At 59.0% G+C, this 19,823-nt stretch overlaps 1 protein-coding gene across 1 annotated transcript in view; it reads left to right on the top strand.

The window, feature by feature from the left end:
- Positions 1–19,823, top strand: part of CENATAC (centrosomal AT-AC splicing factor) — a 47,219-nt gene that overhangs the window by 11,000 nt on the left and 16,396 nt on the right. The window contains exon 2 of the mRNA XM_069741911.1: positions 18,151–18,317. Coding sequence (XP_069598012.1) covers positions 18,151–18,317 — 167 coding nt within the window. The remainder of the gene's footprint in view (positions 1–18,150; positions 18,318–19,823) is intronic.

Raw genomic sequence — 19,823 nt, forward strand, 5'->3', positions numbered from 1 at the left:
GAGCGGTCTCTGTGACTGTGCTGCCCCAGGATGGCTGCCCTGCGGCACAGTATCCCATACAGCGCTGTGTCACACTGTCCGTATACTGCGCCGTGTGCTGACACTTCTCCTGTTTGTGTCTGTCCCAGCTGTGAGCGGTCTCTGTGACTGTGCTGCCCCAGTATGGCTGCCCTGCGGCACATTATCCCATACAGCGCTGTGTCACACCGTCCGTATACTGCGCCGTGTGCTGACACTTCTCCTGTTTGTGTCTGTCCCGGCTGTGAGCGGTCTCTGTGACTGTGCTGCCCCAGGATGGCTGCCCTGCGGCACAGTATCCGATACAGCGCTGTGTCACACCGTCCGTATACTGCGCCGTGTGCTGACACTTCTCCTGTTTGTGTCTGTCCCGGCTGTGAGCGGTCTCTGTGACTGTGCTGCCCCAGGATGGCTGCCCTGCGGCACAGTATCCCGTACAGCGCTGTGTCACACCGTCCGTATACTGCGCCGTGTGCTGACACTTCTCCTGTTTGTGTCTGTCCCGGCTGTGAGCGGTCTCTGTGACTGTGCTGCCCTAGGATGGCTGCCCTGCGGCACAGTATCCCATGCAGGGCTGTGTCACACTGTCCGTATACTGCGCCGTGTGCTGACACTTCTCCTGTTTGTGTCTGTCCCGGCTGTGAGCGGTCTCTGTGACTGTGCTGCCCTAGGATGGCTGCCCTGCGGCACAGTATCCCATACAGCGCTGTGTCACACTGTCCGTATACTGCGCCGTGTGCTGACACTTCTCCTGTTTGTGTCTGTCCCGGCTGTGAGCGGTCTCTGTGACTGTGCTGCCCTAGGATGGCTGCCCTGCGGCACAGTATCCCATACAGCGCTGTGTCACACTGTCCGTATACTGCGCCGTGTGCTGACACTTCTCCTGTTTGTGTCTGTCCTGGTTGTGAGCGGTCTCTGTGACTGTGCTGCCCCAGGATGGCTGCCCTGCGGCACAGTATCCGATACAGCGCTGTGTCACACTGTCCGTATACTGCGCCGTGTGCTGACACTTCTCCTGTTTGTGTCTGTCCCGGCTGTGAGCGGTCTCTGTGACTGTGCTGCCCCAGGATGGCTGCCCTGCGGCACAGTATCCCGTACAGCGCTGTGTCACACCGTCCGTATACTGCGCCGTGTGCTGACACTTCTCCTGTTTGTGTCTGTCCCGGCTGTGAGCGGTCTCTGTGACTGTGCTGCCCCAGGATGGCTGCCCTGCGGCACAGTATCCCATACAGCGCTGTGTCACACTGTCCGTATACTGCGCCGTGTGCTGACACTTCTCCTGTTTGTGTCTGTCCCGGCTGTGAGCGGTCTCTGTGACTGTGCTGCCCCAGGATGGCTGCCCTGCGGCACAGTATCCGATACAGGGCTGTGTCACACTGTCCGTATACTGCGCCGTGTGCTGACACTTCTCCTGTTTGTGTCTGTCCTGGTTGTGAGCGGTCTCTGTGACTGTGCTGCCCCAGGATGGCTGCCCTGTGGCACAGTATCCCATACAGGGCTGTGTCACACTGTCCGTATACTGCGCCGTGTGCTGACACTTCTCCTGTTTGTGTCTGTCCCGGCTGTGAGCGGTCTCTGTGACTGTGCTGCCCCAGGATGGCTGCCCTGCGGCACAGTATCCCATACAGCGCTGTGTCACACTGTCCGTATACTGCGCCGTGTGCTGACACTTCTCCTGTTTGTGTCTGTCCCAGCTGTGAGCGGTCTCTGTGACTGTGCTGCCCCAGTATGGCTGCCCTGCGGCACATTATCCCATACAGCGCTGTGTCACACCGTCCGTATACTGCGCCGTGTGCTGACACTTCTCCTGTTTGTGTCTGTCCCGGCTGTGATTGGTTGTTTGTGACTGTGCTGCCCCAGGATGGCTGCCCTGCTGCACAGTATCCCATACAGCGCTGTGTCACACCGTCCGTATACTGCGCCGTGTGCTGACACTTCTCCTGTTTGTGTCTGTCCTGGCTGTGAGCGGTCTCTGTGACTGTGCTGCCCCAGTATGGCTGCCCTGCGGCACATTATCCCATACAGCGCTGTGTCACACCGTCCGTATACTGCGCCGTGTGCTGACACTTCTCCTGTTTGTGTCTGTCCCGGCTGTGAGTGGTCTCTGTGACTGTGCTGCCCCAGGATGGCTGCCCTGCGGCACAGTATCCCATACAGCGCTGTGTCACACTGTCCGTATACTGCGCCGTGTGCTGACACTCGCCTGTTTGTGTCTGTCCCGGCTGTGAGCGGTCTCTGTGACTGTGCTGCCCCAGGATGGCTGCCCTGCGGCACAGTATCCCATACAGCGCTGTGTCACACCGTCCGTATACTGCGCCGTGTGCTGACACTTCTCCTGTTTGTGTCTGTCCCGGCTGTGAGCGGTCTCTGTGACTGTGCTGCCCCAGGATGGCTGCCCTGCTGCACAGTATCCCATACAGCGCTGTGTCACACTGTCTGTATACTGCGCCGTGTGCTGACACTTCTCCTGTTTGTGTCTGTCCCGGCTGTGAGCGGTCTCTGTGACTGTGCTGCCCCAGGATGGCTGCCCTGCGGCACATTATCCCATACAGGGTTGTGTCACACTGTCCGTATACTGCGCCGTGTGCTGACACTTCTCCTGTTTGTGTCTGTCCTGGCTGTGAGCGGTCTCTGTGACTGTGCTGCCCCAGGATGGCTGCCCTGCGGCACATTATCCCGTACAGGGCTGTGTCACACTGTCCGTATACTGCGCCGTGTGCTGACACTCAACTGTTTGTGTCTGTCCCGGCTGTGAGTGGTCTCTGTGACTGTGCTGCCCCAGGATGGCTGCCCTGCGGCACAGTATCCCGTACAGCGCTGTGTCACACTGTCCGTATACTGCGCCGTGTGCTGACACTTCTCCTGTTTGTGTCTGTCCCGGCTGTGAGCGGTCTCTGTGACTGTGCTGCCCCAGGATGGCTGCCCTGCGGCACAGTATCCCGTACAGCGCTGTGTCACACTGTCCGTATACTGCGCCGTGTGCTGACACTTCTCCTGTTTGTGTCTGTCCCGGCTGTGAGTGGTCTCTGTGACTGTGCTGCCCCAGGATGGCTGCCCTGCGGCACAGTATCCCATACAGCGCTGTGTCACACTGTCCGTATACTGCGCCGTGTGCTGACACTCTCCTGTTTGTGTCTGTCCCAGCTGTGAGTGGTCTCTGTGACTGTGCTGCCCCAGGATGGCTGCCCTGCGGCACAGTATCCCATACAGCGCTGTGTCACACTGTCCGTATACTGCACCGTGTGCTGACACTTCTCCTGTTTGTGTCTGTCCCGGCTGTGAGTGGTCTCTGTGACTGTGCTGCCCCAGGATGGCTGCCCTGCGACACAGTATCCCATACAGCGCTGTGTCACACTGTCCGTATACTGCGCCGTGTGCTGACACTTCTCCTGTTTGTGTCTGTCCTGGTTGTGAGCGGTCTCTGTGACTGTGCTACCCCAGGATGGCTGCCCTGCTGCACAGTATCCCGTACAGGGCTGTGTCACACTGTCCGTATACTGCGCCGTGTGCTGACACTCTCCTGTTTGTGTCTGTCCCGGCTGTGAGTGGTCTCTGTGACAGTGCTGCCCCAGGATGGCTGCCCTGCGGCACATTATCCCATACAGGGCTGTGTCACACCGTCCGTATACTGCGCCGTGTGCTGACACTCTCCTGTTTGTGTCTGTCCCGGCTGTGAGTGGTCTCTGTGACTGTGCTGCCCTGCGGCACAGTATCCCATACAGCGCTGTGTCACACTGTCCGTATACTGCGCCGTGTGCTGACACTTCTCCTGTTTGTGTCTGTCCCGGCTGTGAGCGGTCTCTGTGACTGTGCTGCCCCAGGATGGCTGCCCTGCGGCACAGTATCCCATACAGGGCTGTGTCACACTGTCCGTATACTGCGCCGTGTGCTGACACTCTCCTGTTTGTGTCTGTCCTGGTTGTGAGCGGTCTCTGTGACTGTGCTGCCCCAGGATGGCTGCCCTGCGACACAGTATCCCATACAGCGCTGTGTCACACTGTCCGTATACTGCGCCGTGTGCTGACACTTCTCCTGTTTGTGTCTGTCCCGGCTGTGAGCGGTCTCTGTGACTGTGCTGCCCCAGGATGGCTGCCCTGCGGCACAGTATCCCGTACAGCGCTGTGTCACACCGTCCGTATACTGCGCCGTGTGCTGACACTTCTCCTGTTTGTGTCTGTCCCGGCTGTGAGCGGTCTCTGTGACTGTGCTGCCCCAGGATGGCTGCCCTGCGGCACAGTATCCCGTACAGCGCTGTGTCACACCGTCCGTATACTGCGCCGTGTGCTGACACTTCTCCTGTTTGTGTCTGTCCCGGCTGTGAGCGGTCTCTGTGACTGTGCTGCCCCAGGATGGCTGCCCTGCGGCACAGTATCCCGTACAGCGCTGTGTCACACCGTCCGTATACTGCGCCGTGTGCTGACACTTCTCCTGTTTGTGTCTGTCCTGGCTGTGAGCGGTCTCTGTGACTGTGCTGCCCCAGGATGGCTGCCCTGCGGCACAGTATCCCGTACAGGGCTGTGTCACACTGTCCGTATACTGCGCCGTGTGCTGACACTTCTCCTGTTTGTGTCTGTCCCGGCTGTGAGCGGTCTCTGTGACTGTGCTGCCCCAGGATGGCTGCCCTGCGGCACAGTATCCCATACAGCGCTGTGTCACACTGTCCGTATACTGCGCCGTGTGCTGACACTTCTCCTGTTTGTGTCTGTCCTGGTTGTGAGCGGTCTCTGTGACTGTGCTACCCCAGGATGGCTGCCCTGCTGCACAGTATCCCGTACAGGGCTGTGTCACACTGTCCGTATACTGCGCCGTGTGCTGACACTCTCCTGTTTGTGTCTGTCCCGGCTGTGAGTGGTCTCTGTGACAGTGCTGCCCCAGGATGGCTGCCCTGCGGCACATTATCCCATACAGGGCTGTGTCACACCGTCCGTATACTGCGCCGTGTGCTGACACTCTCCTGTTTGTGTCTGTCCCGGCTGTGAGTGGTCTCTGTGACTGTGCTGCCCTGCGGCACAGTATCCCATACAGCGCTGTGTCACACTGTCCGTATACTGCGCCGTGTGCTGACACTTCTCCTGTTTGTGTCTGTCCCGGCTGTGAGCGGTCTCTGTGACTGTGCTGCCCCAGGATGGCTGCCCTGCGACACAGTATCCCATACAGCGCTGTGTCACACTGTCCGTATACTGCGCCGTGTGCTGACACTTCTCCTGTTTGTGTCTGTCCCGGCTGTGAGCGGTCTCTGTGACTGTGCTGCCCCAGGATGGCTGCCCTGCGGCACAGTATCCCATACAGCGCTGTGTCACAATGTCCGTATACTGCGCCGTGTGCTGACACTTCTCCTGTTTGTGTCTGTCCCGGCTGTGAGCGGTCTCTGTGACTGTGCTGCCCCAGGATGGCTGCCCTGCGGCACAGTATCCCGTACAGCGCTGTGTCACACCGTCCGTATACTGCGCCGTGTGCTGACACTCTCCTGTTTGTGTCTGTCCCGGCTGTGAGCGGTCTCTGTGACTGTGCTGCCCCAGGATGGCTGCCCTGCGGCACAGTATCCCGTACAGCGCTGTGTCACACCATCCGTATACTGCGCCGTGTGCTGACACTTCTCCTGTTTGTGTCTGTCCTGGCTGTGAGCGGTGTCTGTGACTGTGCTGCCCCAGGATGGCTGCCCTGCGGCACAGTATCCCATACAGGGCTGTGTCACACTGTCCGTATACTGCGCCGTGTGCTGACACTGTCCTGTTTGTGTCTGTCCCGGCTGTGAGCGGTCTCTGTGACTGTGCTGCCCCAGTATGGCTGCCCTGCGGCACATTATCCCATACAGCGCTGTGTCACACCGTCCGTATACTGCGCCGTGTGCTGACACTTCTCCTGTTTGTGTCTGTCCCGGCTGTGAGTGGTCTCTGTGACTGTGCTGCCCCAGGATGGCTGCCCTGCGGCACAGTATCCCATACAGCCCTGTGTCACACCGTCCGTATACTGCGCCGTGTGCTGACACTTCTCCTGTTTGTGTCTGTCCCGGCTGTGAGTGGTCTCTGTGACTGTGCTGCCCCAGGATGGCTGCCCTGCGGCACATTATCCCATACAGGGCTGTGTCACACTGTCCGTATACTGCGCCGTGTGCTGACACTCGCCTGTTTGTGTCTGTCCCGGCTGTGAGCGGTCTCTGTGACTGTGCTGCCCCAGGATGGCTGCCCTGCGGCACAGTATCCCATACAGCGCTGTGTCACACCGTCCGTATACTGCGCCGTGTGCTGACACTTCTCCTGTTTGTGTCTGTCCCGGCTGTGAGCGGTCTCTGTGACTGTGCTGCCCCAGGATGGCTGCCCTGCTGCACAGTATCCCATACAGCGCTGTGTCACACTGTCTGTATACTGCGCCGTGTGCTGACACTTCTCCTGTTTGTGTCTGTCCCGGCTGTGAGCGGTCTCTGTGACTGTGCTGCCCCAGGATGGCTGCCCTGCGGCACATTATCCCATACAGGGTTGTGTCACACTGTCCGTATACTGCGCCGTGTGCTGACACTTCTCCTGTTTGTGTCTGTCCTGGCTGTGAGCGGTCTCTGTGACTGTGCTGCCCCAGGATGGCTGCCCTGCGGCACATTATCCCGTACAGGGCTGTGTCACACTGTCCGTATACTGCGCCGTGTGCTGACACTCAACTGTTTGTGTCTGTCCCGGCTGTGAGTGGTCTCTGTGACTGTGCTGCCCCAGGATGGCTGCCCTGCGGCACAGTATCCCGTACAGCGCTGTGTCACACTGTCCGTATACTGCGCCGTGTGCTGACACTTCTCCTGTTTGTGTCTGTCCCGGCTGTGAGTGGTCTCTGTGACTGTGCTGCCCCAGGATGGCTGCCCTGCGGCACAGTATCCCGTACAGCGCTGTGTCACACTGTCCGTATACTGCGCCGTGTGCTGACACTTCTCCTGTTTGTGTCTGTCCCGGCTGTGAGTGGTCTCTGTGACTGTGCTGCCCCAGGATGGCTGCCCTGCGGCACAGTATCCCATACAGCGCTGTGTCACACTGTCCGTATACTGCGCCGTGTGCTGACACTCTCCTGTTTGTGTCTGTCCCAGCTGTGAGTGGTCTCTGTGACTGTGCTGCCCCAGGATGGCTGCCCTGCGGCACAGTATCCCATACAGCGCTGTGTCACACTGTCCGTATACTGCACCGTGTGCTGACACTTCTCCTGTTTGTGTCTGTCCCGGCTGTGAGTGGTCTCTGTGACTGTGCTGCCCCAGGATGGCTGCCCTGCGACACAGTATCCCATACAGCGCTGTGTCACACTGTCCGTATACTGCGCCGTGTGCTGACACTTCTCCTGTTTGTGTCTGTCCTGGTTGTGAGCGGTCTCTGTGACTGTGCTACCCCAGGATGGCTGCCCTGCTGCACAGTATCCCGTACAGGGCTGTGTCACACTGTCCGTATACTGCGCCGTGTGCTGACACTCTCCTGTTTGTGTCTGTCCCGGCTGTGAGTGGTCTCTGTGACAGTGCTGCCCCAGGATGGCTGCCCTGCGGCACATTATCCCATACAGGGCTGTGTCACACCGTCCGTATACTGCGCCGTGTGCTGACACTCTCCTGTTTGTGTCTGTCCCGGCTGTGAGTGGTCTCTGTGACTGTGCTGCCCTGCGGCACAGTATCCCATACAGCGCTGTGTCACACTGTCCGTATACTGCGCCGTGTGCTGACACTTCTCGTGTTTGTGTCTGTCCCGGCTGTGAGCGGTCTCTGTGACTGTGCTGCCCCAGGATGGCTGCCCTGCGGCACAGTATCCCATACAGGGCTGTGTCACACTGTCCGTATACTGCGCCGTGTGCTGACACTCTCCTGTTTGTGTCTGTCCTGGTTGTGAGCGGTCTCTGTGACTGTGCTGCCCCAGGATGGCTGCCCTGCGACACAGTATCCCATACAGCGCTGTGTCACACTGTCCGTATACTGCGCCGTGTGCTGACACTTCTCCTGTTTGTGTCTGTCCCGGCTGTGAGCGGTCTCTGTGACTGTGCTGCCCCAGGATGGCTGCCCTGCGGCACAGTATCCCGTACAGCGCTGTGTCACACCGTCCGTATACTGCGCCGTGTGCTGACACTTCTCCTGTTTGTGTCTGTCCCGGCTGTGAGCGGTCTCTGTGACTGTGCTGCCCCAGGATGGCTGCCCTGCGGCACAGTATCCCGTACAGCGCTGTGTCACACCGTCAGTATACTGCGCCGTGTGCTGACACTTCTCCTGTTTGTGTCTGTCCCGGCTGTGAGCGGTCTCTGTGACTGTGCTGCCCCAGGATGGCTGCCCTGCGGCACAGTATCCCGTACAGCGCTGTGTCACACCGTCCGTATACTGCGCCGTGTGCTGACACTTCTCCTGTTTGTGTCTGTCCTGGCTGTGAGCGGTCTCTGTGACTGTGCTGCCCCAGGATCGCTGCCCTGCGGCACAGTATCCCGTACAGGGCTGTGTCACACTGTCCGTATACTGCGCCGTGTGCTGACACTTCTCCTGTTTGTGTCTGTCCCGGCTGTGAGCGGTCTCTGTGACTGTCCTGCCCCAGGATGGCTGCCCTGCGGCACAGTATCCCATACAGCGCTGTGTCACACTGTCCGTATACTGCGCCGTGTGCTGACACTTCTCCTGTTTGTGTCTGTCCTGGTTGTGAGCGGTCTCTGTGACTGTGCTACCCCAGGATGGCTGCCCTGCTGCACAGTATCCCGTACAGGGCTGTGTCACACTGTCCGTATACTGCGCCGTGTGCTGACACTCTCCTGTTTGTGTCTGTCCCGGCTGTGAGTGGTCTCTGTGACAGTGCTGCCCCAGGATGGCTGCCCTGCGGCACATTATCCCATACAGGGCTGTGTCACACCGTCCGTATACTGCGCCGTGTGCTGACACTCTCCTGTTTGTGTCTGTCCCGGCTGTGAGTGGTCTCTGTGACTGTGCTGCCCTGCGGCACAGTATCCCATACAGCGCTGTGTCACACTGTCCGTATACTGCGCCGTGTGCTGACACTTCTCCTGTTTGTGTCTGTCCCGGCTGTGAGCGGTCTCTGTGACTGTGCTGCCCCAGGATGGCTGCCCTGCGACACAGTATCCCATACAGCGCTGTGTCACACTGTCCGTATACTGCGCCGTGTGCTGACACTTCTCCTGTTTGTGTCTGTCCCGGCTGTGAGCGGTCTCTGTGACTGTGCTGCCCCAGGATGGCTGCCCTGCGGCACAGTATCCCATACAGCGCTGTGTCACAATGTCCGTATACTGCGCCGTGTGCTGACACTTCTCCTGTTTGTGTCTGTCCCGGCTGTGAGCGGTCTCTGTGACTGTGCTGCCCCAGGATGGCTGCCCTGCGGCACAGTATCCCGTACAGCGCTGTGTCACACCGTCCGTATACTGCGCCGTGTGCTGACACTCTCCTGTTTGTGTCTGTCCCGGCTGTGAGCGGTCTCTGTGACTGTGCTGCCCCAGGATGGCTGCCCTGCGGCACAGTATCCCGTACAGCGCTGTGTCACACCATCCGTATACTGCGCCGTGTGCTGACACTTCTCCTGTTTGTGTCTGTCCTGGCTGTGAGCGGTGTCTGTGACTGTGCTGCCCCAGGATGGCTGCCCTGCGGCACAGTATCCCATACAGGGCTGTGTCACACTGTCCGTATACTGCGCCGTGTGCTGACACTGTCCTGTTTGTGTCTGTCCCGGCTGTGAGTGGTCTCTGTGACTGTGCTGCCCCAGGATGGCTGCCCTGCTGCACAGTATCCCATACAGGGCTGTGTCACACTGTCCGTATACTGCGCCGTGTGCTGACACTTCTCCTGTTTGTGTCTGTCCTGGTTGTGAGCGGTCTCTGTGACTGTGCTGCCCCAGGATGGCTGCCCTGCGGCACAGTATCCCATACAGGGCTGTGTCACACTGTCCGTATACTGCGCCGTGTGCTGACACTTCTCCTGTTTGTGTCTGTCGTGTCCCGGCTGTGAGCGGTCTCTGTGACTGTGCTGCCCCAGGATGGCTGCCCTGCGGCACAGTATCCCGTACAGCGCTGTGTCACACCGTCCGTATACTGCGCCGTGTGCTGACACTTCTCCTGTTTGTGTCTGTCCTGGCTGTGAGTGGTCTCTGTGACTGTGCTGCCCCAGGATGTCTGCCCTGCGGCACAGTATCCCATACAGCGCTGTGTCACACTGTCCGTATACTGCGCCGTGTGCTGACACTCTCCTGTTTGTGTCTGTCCCGGCTGTGAGCGGTCTCTGTGACTGTGCTGCCCCAGGATGGCTGCCCTGCGGCACAGTATCCCATACAGCGCTGTGTCACACCGTCCGTATACTGCGCCGTGTGCTGACACTTCTCCTGTTTGTGTCTGTCCCGGCTGTGAGCGGTCTCTGTGACTGTGCTGCCCCAGGATGGCTGCCCTGCGGCACAGTATCCCGTACAGCGCTGTGTCACACCGTCCGTATACTGCGCCGTGTGCTGACACTTCTCCTGTTTGTGTCTGTCCTGGCTGTGAGCGGTCTCTGTGACTGTGCTGCCCCAGGATGGCTGCCCTGCGGCACAGTATCCCGTACAGGGCTGTGTCACACTGTCCGTATACTGCGCCTTGTGCTGACACTTCTCCTGTTTGTGTCTGTCCCGGCTGTGAGTGGTCTCTGTGACTGTGCTGCCCCAGGATGTCTGCCCTGCGGCACAGTATCCCATACAGCGCTGTGTCACACTGTCCGTATACTGCGCCGTGTGCTGACACTTCTCCTGTTTGTGTCTGTCCCGGCTGTGAGCGGTCTCTGTGACTGTGCTGCCCCAGGATGGCTGCCCTGCGGCACAGTATCCCATACAGCGCTGTGTCACACCGTCCGTATACTGCTCCGTGTGCTGACACTTCTCCTGTTTGTGTCTGTCCCGGCTGTGAGCGGTCTCTGTGACTGTGCTGCCCCAGGATGGCTGCCCTGCGGCACAGTATCCCATACAGCGCTGTGTCACACCGTCCGTATACTGCGCCGTGTGCTGACACTTCTCCTGTTTGTGTCTGTCCCGGCTGTGAGCGGTCTCTGTGACTGTGCTGCCCCAGGATGGCTGCCCTGCTGCACAGTATCCCATACAGGGCTGTGTCACACTGTCCGTATACTGCGCCGTGTGCTGACACTTCTCCTGTTTGTGTCTGTCCCGGCTGTGAGTGGTCTCTGTGACTGTGCTGCCCCAGGATGGCTGCCCTGCGGCACAGTATCCCATACAGCGCTGTGTCACACTGTCCGTATACTGCGCCGTGTGCTGACACTCTCCTGTTTGTGTCTGTCCTGGCTGTGAGCGGTCTCTGTGACTGTGCTGCCCCAGGATGGCTGCCCTGCGGCACAGTATCCCGTACAGCGCTTTGTCACACCGTCCGTATACTGCGCCGTGTGCTGACATTCGCCTGTTTGTGTCTGTCCCGGCTGTGAGCGGTGTCTGTGACTGTGCTGCCCCAGGATGGCTGCCCTGCGGCACAGTATCCCATACAGCGCTGTGTCACACCGTCCGTATACTGCGCCGTGTGCTGACACTTCTCCTGTTTGTGTCTGTCGTGTCCTGGCTGTGAGCGGTCTCTGTGACTGTGCTGCCCCAGGATGGCTGCCCTGCGGCACAGTATCCAATACAGCGCTGTGTCACACTGTCCGTATACTGCGCCGTGTGCTGACACTTCTCCTGTTTGTGTCTGTCCTGGTTGTGAGCGGTCTCTGTGACAGTGCTGCCCCAGGATGGCTGCCCTGCGGCACAGTATCCCATACAGGGCTGTGTCACACTGTCCGTATACTGCGCCGTGTGCTGACACTTCTCCTGTTTGTGTCTGTCCCGGCTGTGAGCGGTCTCTGTGACTGTGCTGCCCCAGGATGGCTGCCCTGCGGCACATTATCCCATACAGGGCTGTGTCACACCGTCCGTATACTGCGCCGTGTGTTGACACTCTCCTGTTTGTCTGTCCCGGCTGTGAGCGGTCTCTGTGACTGTGCTGCCCCAGGATGGCTGCCCTGCGGCACAGTATCCCATACAGCGCTGTGTCACACTGTCCGTATACTGCGCCGTGTGCTGACACTTCTCCTGTTTGTGTCTGTCCCGGCTGTGAGCGGTCTCTGTGACTGTGCTGCCCCAGGATGGCTGCCCTGCGGCACAGTATCCCATACAGCCCTGTGTCACACTGTCCGTATACTGCGCCGTGTGCTGACACTTCTCCTGTTTGTGTCTGTCCCGGCTGTGAGTGGTCTCTGTGACTGTGCTGCCCCAGGATGGCTGCCCTGCGGCACAGTATCCCGTACAGGGCTGTGTCACACTGTCCGTATACTGCGCCGTGTGCTGACACTCTCCTGTTTGTGTCTGTCCTGGTTGTGAGCTGTCTCTGTGACTGTGTTGCCCCAGGATGGCTGCCCTGCGGCACAGTATCCCGTACAGCGCTGTGTCACACTGTCCGTATACTGCGCCGTGTGCTGACTCTTCTCCTGTTTGTGTCTGTCCCGGCTGTGAGTGGTCTCTGTGACTGTGCTGCCCCAGGATGGCTGCCCTGCGGCACATTATCCCATACAGCGCTGTGTCACCCTGTCCGTATACTGCGCCGTGTGCTGACACTTCTCCTGTTTGTGTCTGTCCTGGTTGTGAGCGGTCTCTGTGACTGTGCTGCCCCAGGATGGCTGCCCTGCGGCACAGTATCCCATACAGGGCTGTGTCACACTGTCCGTATACTGCGCCGTGTGCTGACACTTCTCCTGTTTGTGTCTGTCCTGGCTGTGAGCGGTCTCTGTGACTGTGCTGCCCCAGGATGGCTGCCCTGCGGCACAGTATCCCATACAGTGCTGTGTCACACTGTCCGTATACTGCGCCGTGTGCTGACACTTCTCCTGTTTGTGTCTGTCGTGTCCCGGCTGTGAGCGGTCTCTGTGACTGTGCTGCCCCAGGATGGCTGCCCTGCGGCACAGTATCCCGTACAGCGCTGTGTCACACCGTCCGTATACTGCGCCGTGTGCTGACACTTCTCCTGTTTGTGTCTGTCCCGGCTGTGAGCGGTCTCTGTGACTGTGCTGCCCCAGGATGGCTGCCCTGCGGCACAGTATCCCGTACAGGGCTGTGTCACACTGTCCGTATACTGCGCCGTGTGCTGACACTTCTCCTGTTTGTGTCTGTCCCGGCTGTGAGTGGTCTCTGTGACTGTGCTGCCCCAGGATGGCTGCCCTGCGGCACAGTATCCCATACAGCGCTGTGTCACACCGTCCGTATACTGCGCCGTGTGCTGACACTTCTCCTGTTTGTGTCTGTCCCGGCTGTGAGTGGTCTCTGTGACTGTGCTGCCCCAGGATGGCTGCCCTGCGGCACAGTATCCCATACAGCGCTGTGTCACACCGTCCGTATACTGCGCCGTGTGCTGACACTTCTCCTGTTTGTGTCTGTCCCGGCTGTGAGCGGTCTCTGTGACTGTGCTGCCCCAGGATGGCTGCCCTGCGGCACAGTATTCCATACAGCGCTGTGTCACACTGTCCGTATACTGCGCCGTGCGCTGACACTCTCCTGTTTGTGTCTGTCCTGGCTGTGAGCGGTGTCTGTGACTGTGCTGCCCCAGGATGGCTGCCCTGCGGCACAGTATCCCATACAGGGCTGTGTCACACTGTCCGTATACTGCGCCGTGTGCTGACACTTCTCCTGTTTGTGTCTGTCCCGGCTGTGAGCGGTCTCTGTGACTGTGCTGCCCCAGGATGGCTGCCCTGCTGCACAGTATCCCATACAGCGCTGTGTCACACCGTCCGTATACTGCGCCGTGTGCTGACACTTCTCCTGTTTGTGTCTGTCCCGGCTGTGAGCGGTCTCTGTGACTGTGCTGCCCTAGGATGGCTGCCCTGCGGCACAGTATCCCATACAGGGCTGTGTCACACTGTCCGTATACTGCGCCGTGTGCTGACACTTCTCCTGTTTGTGTCTGTCCCGGCTGTGAGCGGTCTCTGTGACTGTGCTGCCCTAGGATGGCTGCCCTGCGGCACAGTATCCCATACAGGGCTGTGTCACACTGTCCGTATACTGCGCCGTGTGCTGACACTTCTCCTGTTTGTGTCTGTCCCGGCTGTGAGCGGTCTCTGTGACTGTGCTGCCCCAGGATGGCTGCCCTGCGGCACAGTATCCCGTACAGCGCTGTGTCACACCGTCCGTATACTGCGCCGTGTGCTGACACTTCTCCTGTTTGTGTCTGTCCTGGCTGTGAGCGGTCTCTGTGACTGTGCTGCCCCAGGATGGCTGCCCTGCGGCACAGTATCCCGTACAGGGCTGTGTCACACTGTCCGTATACTGCGCCTTGTGCTGACACTTCTCCTGTTTGTGTCTGTCCCGGCTGTGAGTGGTCTCTGTGACTGTGCTGCCCCAGGATGTCTGCCCTGCGGCACAGTATCCCATACAGCGCTGTGTCACACTGTCCGTATACTGCGCCGTGTGCTGACACTTCTCCTGTTTGTGTCTGTCCCGGCTGTGAGCGGTCTCTGTGACTGTGCTGCCCCAGGATGGCTGCCCTGCGGCACAGTATCCCATACAGCGCTGTGTCACACCGTCCGTATACTGCTCCGTGTGCTGACACTTCTCCTGTTTGTGTCTGTCCCGGCTGTGAGCGGTCTCTGTGACTGTGCTGCCCCAGGATGGCTGCCCTGCGGCACAGTATCCCATACAGCGCTGTGTCACACCGTCCGTATACTGCGCCGTGTGCTGACACTTCTCCTGTTTGTGTCTGTCCCGGCTGTGAGCGGTCTCTGTGACTGTGCTGCCCCAGGATGGCTGCCCTGCTGCACAGTATCCCATACAGGGCTGTGTCACACTGTCCGTATACTGCGCCGTGTGCTGACACTTCTCCTGTTTGTGTCTGTCCCGGCTGTGAGTGGTCTCTGTGACTGTGCTGCCCCAGGATGGCTGCCCTGCGGCACAGTATCCCATACAGCGCTGTGTCACACTGTCCGTATACTGCGCCGTGTGCTGACACTCTCCTGTTTGTGTCTGTCCTGGCTGTGAGCGGTCTCTGTGACTGTGCTGCCCCAGGATGGCTGCCCTGCGGCACAGTATCCCGTACAGCGCTTTGTCACACCGTCCGTATACTGCGCCGTGTGCTGACATTCGCCTGTTTGTGTCTGTCCCGGCTGTGAGCGGTGTCTGTGACTGTGCTGCCCCAGGATGGCTGCCCTGCGGCACAGTATCCCATACAGCGCTGTGTCACACCGTCCGTATACTGCGCCGTGTGCTGACACTTCTCCTGTTTGTGTCTGTCGTGTCCTGGCTGTGAGCGGTCTCTGTGACTGTGCTGCCCCAGGATGGCTGCCCTGCGGCACAGTATCCAATACAGCGCTGTGTCACACTGTCCGTATACTGCGCCGTGTGCTGACACTTCTCCTGTTTGTGTCTGTCCTGGTTGTGAGCGGTCTCTGTGACAGTGCTGCCCCAGGATGGCTGCCCTGCGGCACAGTATCCCATACAGGGCTGTGTCACACTGTCCGTATACTGCGCCGTGTGCTGACACTTCTCCTGTTTGTGTCTGTCCCGGCTGTGAGCGGTCTCTGTGACTGTGCTGCCCCAGGATGGCTGCCCTGCGGCACATTATCCCATACAGGGCTGTGTCACACCGTCCGTATACTGCGCCGTGTGTTGACACTCTCCTGTTTGTCTGTCCCGGCTGTGAGCGGTCTCTGTGACTGTGCTGCCCCAGGATGGCTGCCCTGCGGCACAGTATCCCATACAGCGCTGTGTCACACTGTCCGTATACTGCGCCGTGTGCTGACACTTCTCCTGTTTGTGTCTGTCCCGGCTGTGAGCGGTCTCTGTGACTGTGCTGCCCCAGGATGGCTGCCCTGCGGCACAGTATCCCATACAGCCCTGTGTCACACTGTCCGTATACTGCGCCGTGTGCTGACACTTCTCCTGTTTGTGTCTGTCCCGGCTGTGAGTGGTCTCTGTGACTGTGCTGCCCCAGGATGGCTGCCCTGCGGCACAGTATCCCGTACAGGGCTGTGTCACACTGTCCGTATACTGCGCCGTGTGCTGACACTCTCCTGTTTGTGTCTGTCCTGGTTGTGAGCTGTCTCTGTGACTGTGTTGCCCCAGGATGGCTGCCCTGCGGCACAGTATCCCGTACAGCGCTGTGTCACACTGTCCGTATACTGCGCCGTGTGCTGACTCTTCTCCTGTTTGTGTCTGTCCCGGCTGTGAGTGGTCTCTGTGACTGTGCTGCCCCAGGATGGCTGCCCTGCGGCACATTATCCCATACAGCGCTGTGTCACCCTGTCCGTATACTGCGCCGTGTGCTGACACTTCTCCTGTTTGTGTCTGTCCTGGTTGTGAGCGGTCTCTGTGACTGTGCTGCCCCAGGATGGCTGCCCTGCGGCACAGTATCCCATACAGGGCTGTGTCACACTGTCCGTATACTGCGCCGTGTGCTGACACTTCTCCTGTTTGTGTCTGTCCTGGCTGTGAGCGGTCTCTGTGACTGTGCTGCCCCAGGATGGCTGCCCTGCGGCACAGTATCCCATACAGTGCTGTGTCACACTGTCCGTATACTGCGCCGTGTGCTGACACTTCTCCTGTTTGTGTCTGTCGTGTCCCGGCTGTGAGCGGTCTCTGTGACTGTGCTGCCCCAGGATGGCTGCCCTGCGGCACAGTATCCCGTACAGCGCTGTGTCACACCGTCCGTATACTGCGCCGTGTGCTGACACTTCTCCTGTTTGTGTCTGTCCTGGCTGTGAGCGGTCTCTGTGACTGTGCTGCCCCAGGATGGCTGCCCTGCGGCACAGTATCCCGTACAGCGCTGTGTCACACCGTCCGTATACTGCGCCGTGTGCTGACACTTCTCCTGTTTGTGTCTGTCCTGGCTGTGAGCGATCTCTGTGACTGTGCTGCCTCAGGATGGCTGCCCTGCTGCACAGTATCCCATACAGGGCTGTGTCACACTGTCCGTATACTGCGCCGTGTGCTGACACTCTCCTGTTTGTGTCTGTCCCGGCTGTGAGCGGTCTCTGTGACTGTGCTGCCCCAGGATGGCTGCCCTGCGGCACAGTATCCCATACAGGGCTGTGTCACACTGTCCGTATACTGCGCCGTGTGCTGACACTTCTCCTGTTTGTGTCTGTCCCGGCTGTGAGTGGTCTCTGTGACTGTGCTGCCCCAGGATGGCTGCCCTGCGGCACAGTATCCCGTACAGCGCTGTGTCACACCGTCCGTATACTGCGCCGTGTGCTGACACTTCTCCTGTTTGTGTCTGTCCCGGCTGTGAGCGGTCTCTGTGACTGTGCTGCCCCAGGATGGCTGCCCTGCGGCACAGTATCCCGTACAGGGCTGTGTCACACTGTCCGTATACTGCGCCGTGTGCTGACACTTCTCCTGTTTGTGTCTGTCCCGGCTGTGAGTGGTCTCTGTGACTGTGCTGCCCCAGGATGGCTGCCCTGCGGCACAGTATCCCATACAGCGCTGTGTCACACCGTCCGTATACTGCGCCGTGTGCTGACACTTCTCCTGTTTGTGTCTGTCCCGGCTGTGAGCGGTCTCTGTGACTGTGCTGCCCCAGGATGGCTGCCCTGCGGCACAGTATTCCATACAGCGCTGTGTCACACTGTCCGTATACTGCGCCGTGCGCTGACACTCTCCTGTTTGTGTCTGTCCTGGCTGTGAGCGGTGTCTGTGACTGTGCTGCCCCAGGATGGCTGCCCTGCGGCACAGTATCCCATACAGGGCTGTGTCACACTGTCCGTATACTGCGCCGTGTGCTGACACTTCTCCTGTTTGTGTCTGTCCCGGCTGTGAGCGGTCTCTGTGACTGTGCTGCCCCAGGATGGCTGCCCTGCTGCACAGTATCCCATACAGCGCTGTGTCACACCGTCCGTATACTGCGCCGTGTGCTGACACTTCTCCTGTTTGTGTCTGTCCCGGCTGTGAGCGGTCTCTGTGACTGTGCTGCCCTAGGATGGCTGCCCTGCGGCACAGTATCCCATACAGGGCTGTGTCACACTGTCCGTATACTGCGCCGTGTGCTGACACTTCTCCTGTTTGTGTCTGTCCCGGCTGTGAGCGGTCTCTGTGACTGTGCTGCCCCAGGATGGCTGCCCTGCTGCACAGTATCCCATACAGCGCTGTGTCACCCTGTCCGTATACTGCGCCGTGTGCTGACACTCTCCTTCTCTTTGCGGCTTTCTTATAGGTGGCCGCCGCACGGAAAATGATTAAAGGTGCCACAGTGGAGAAGTACCACCCCCAGGAGCACGATCAGACGTTCTGGTGTCTCTGCTGCGCGGAGGAGGTGAAGAAGCACACGAGTGACGGCAGCCTGACTGTGCTGTTCGGAGGGATGCTGGAGCACTTATGGAGGTAAGGTCACAGTAGATGTAACATGGGGTCTGAGGTGAGCGGCACGGCATCACTACCTGCAAACTGGAGGGTTGTGCTAGGGATCGGAGGTTCTCCCCTACACATAGGATAGGTGATGACTTCCTGATTACTGGGGGTCCGTCTTCTGTGGCCCCTCAGATTTTGAGAACTGAAGAGCCCCTTGTGCAGACCTGGGCAAGATGCGGCCCGCGGGCCACATCCGGCCTGCCTGATGATTTTAAGTGGCCCGCCAGCTAGCTGTCACTTCTGACAGCTGCCCTCGGCACCGCTCGGCCAGCCGCTTCTGAGGAGGAGCAGAGCCGGGTTGACTACCTATTTATCGGTGGCGGCGGCCATCTTCTCGAGGCCGCGCGTGCGCAGATGGAGTGCTCTGCTTCACGGGGCTTCAGGAAAATGGCCGCGGGAGGCAGCGCGTGCGCAGATAGAGATCGTGGCGGCCATTTTCCTGAAGCCGAGTTTGCAGATTTAGATCTCGGCTTCAGGAAAATGGCCGCCACGATCACCATCTGCGCACGCTCGGCCTCCCGCGGCCATTTTCTTGAAGCCCCGTGAAGCAGAGCTCTCCATCTGCGCACGCGCGGCCTCGGGAAGATGGCCGCCGCCACCGATATTCAACCCGGCTCTGCTGCTCACATTGCATTCCTGGCCGCTGCGTCACCTCACCGGTGGAAGGGACCCTGCGCACGCCATACCACACCTCTGCCGCCGCACCACCACCTCTGCTGCAACCCCCCATGGACACCAGGCCGTGGCGTCGCCCGCCTAAGCAGGAAGGGACCCTGCTCAGGTGCACGCCACACCGCATCACCCCACCTCTGCCGACACCATGCCTCCTGTGACCCTGCTCTGCCACCGCCAACCCTCAGGTAAGAATCTTACCGTAAGATACTGTAAATTCGGACAATAAGACGGACCCCCATCTTATAAAAAATCTTTTTTTCTGCAATTTTCACCCCAAATTTGGGGTGCGCCTTATGGTCCGGTGCGTTTTATAATCCGAAAAATACGGTAATTATGTTAGTTCGGTCCTCTAAAACCATCCCATTTTCTCATGCGGCCCTATGGCAAAATTAATTGCCCACCCCTGCCCTTGTGAATGGAGTAGAGGTGCATCATGCGCACTGCGACCCCATACATTGTTATGGGGGTGCTGGAGACCAGCAGACACTGATCGGCCATCCCAGGCATTGCCATAGAGAATAGATGGAGCGGCAGTTTTCTTGATTAACCACTGCTCCATGCTCAAAAGGTTCTCTGGGTCAGTGGGGGCCATAGTAGTCAGACCCCCATCAATCGTGAAGTTATTGCATATCTTATGGGTCGGTAATTATTTCCAAACTTGACGATTTTTTTCTTACTGTATTTAAGATTTCTTTCTTTCACCCTTTTCTGGAAGAGGATTCGCATGTTTAGTCCATTTTACTTCTGTAACTGTTTCATCTGTTTGCTGCCATTCAGAAAATTGGAAGTGATTGTTATAGATAA

Source organism: Ranitomeya imitator, chromosome 10, assembly GCF_032444005.1.
Source record: "Ranitomeya imitator isolate aRanImi1 chromosome 10, aRanImi1.pri, whole genome shotgun sequence".
NCBI lineage: Eukaryota > Metazoa > Chordata > Amphibia > Anura > Dendrobatidae > Ranitomeya > Ranitomeya imitator.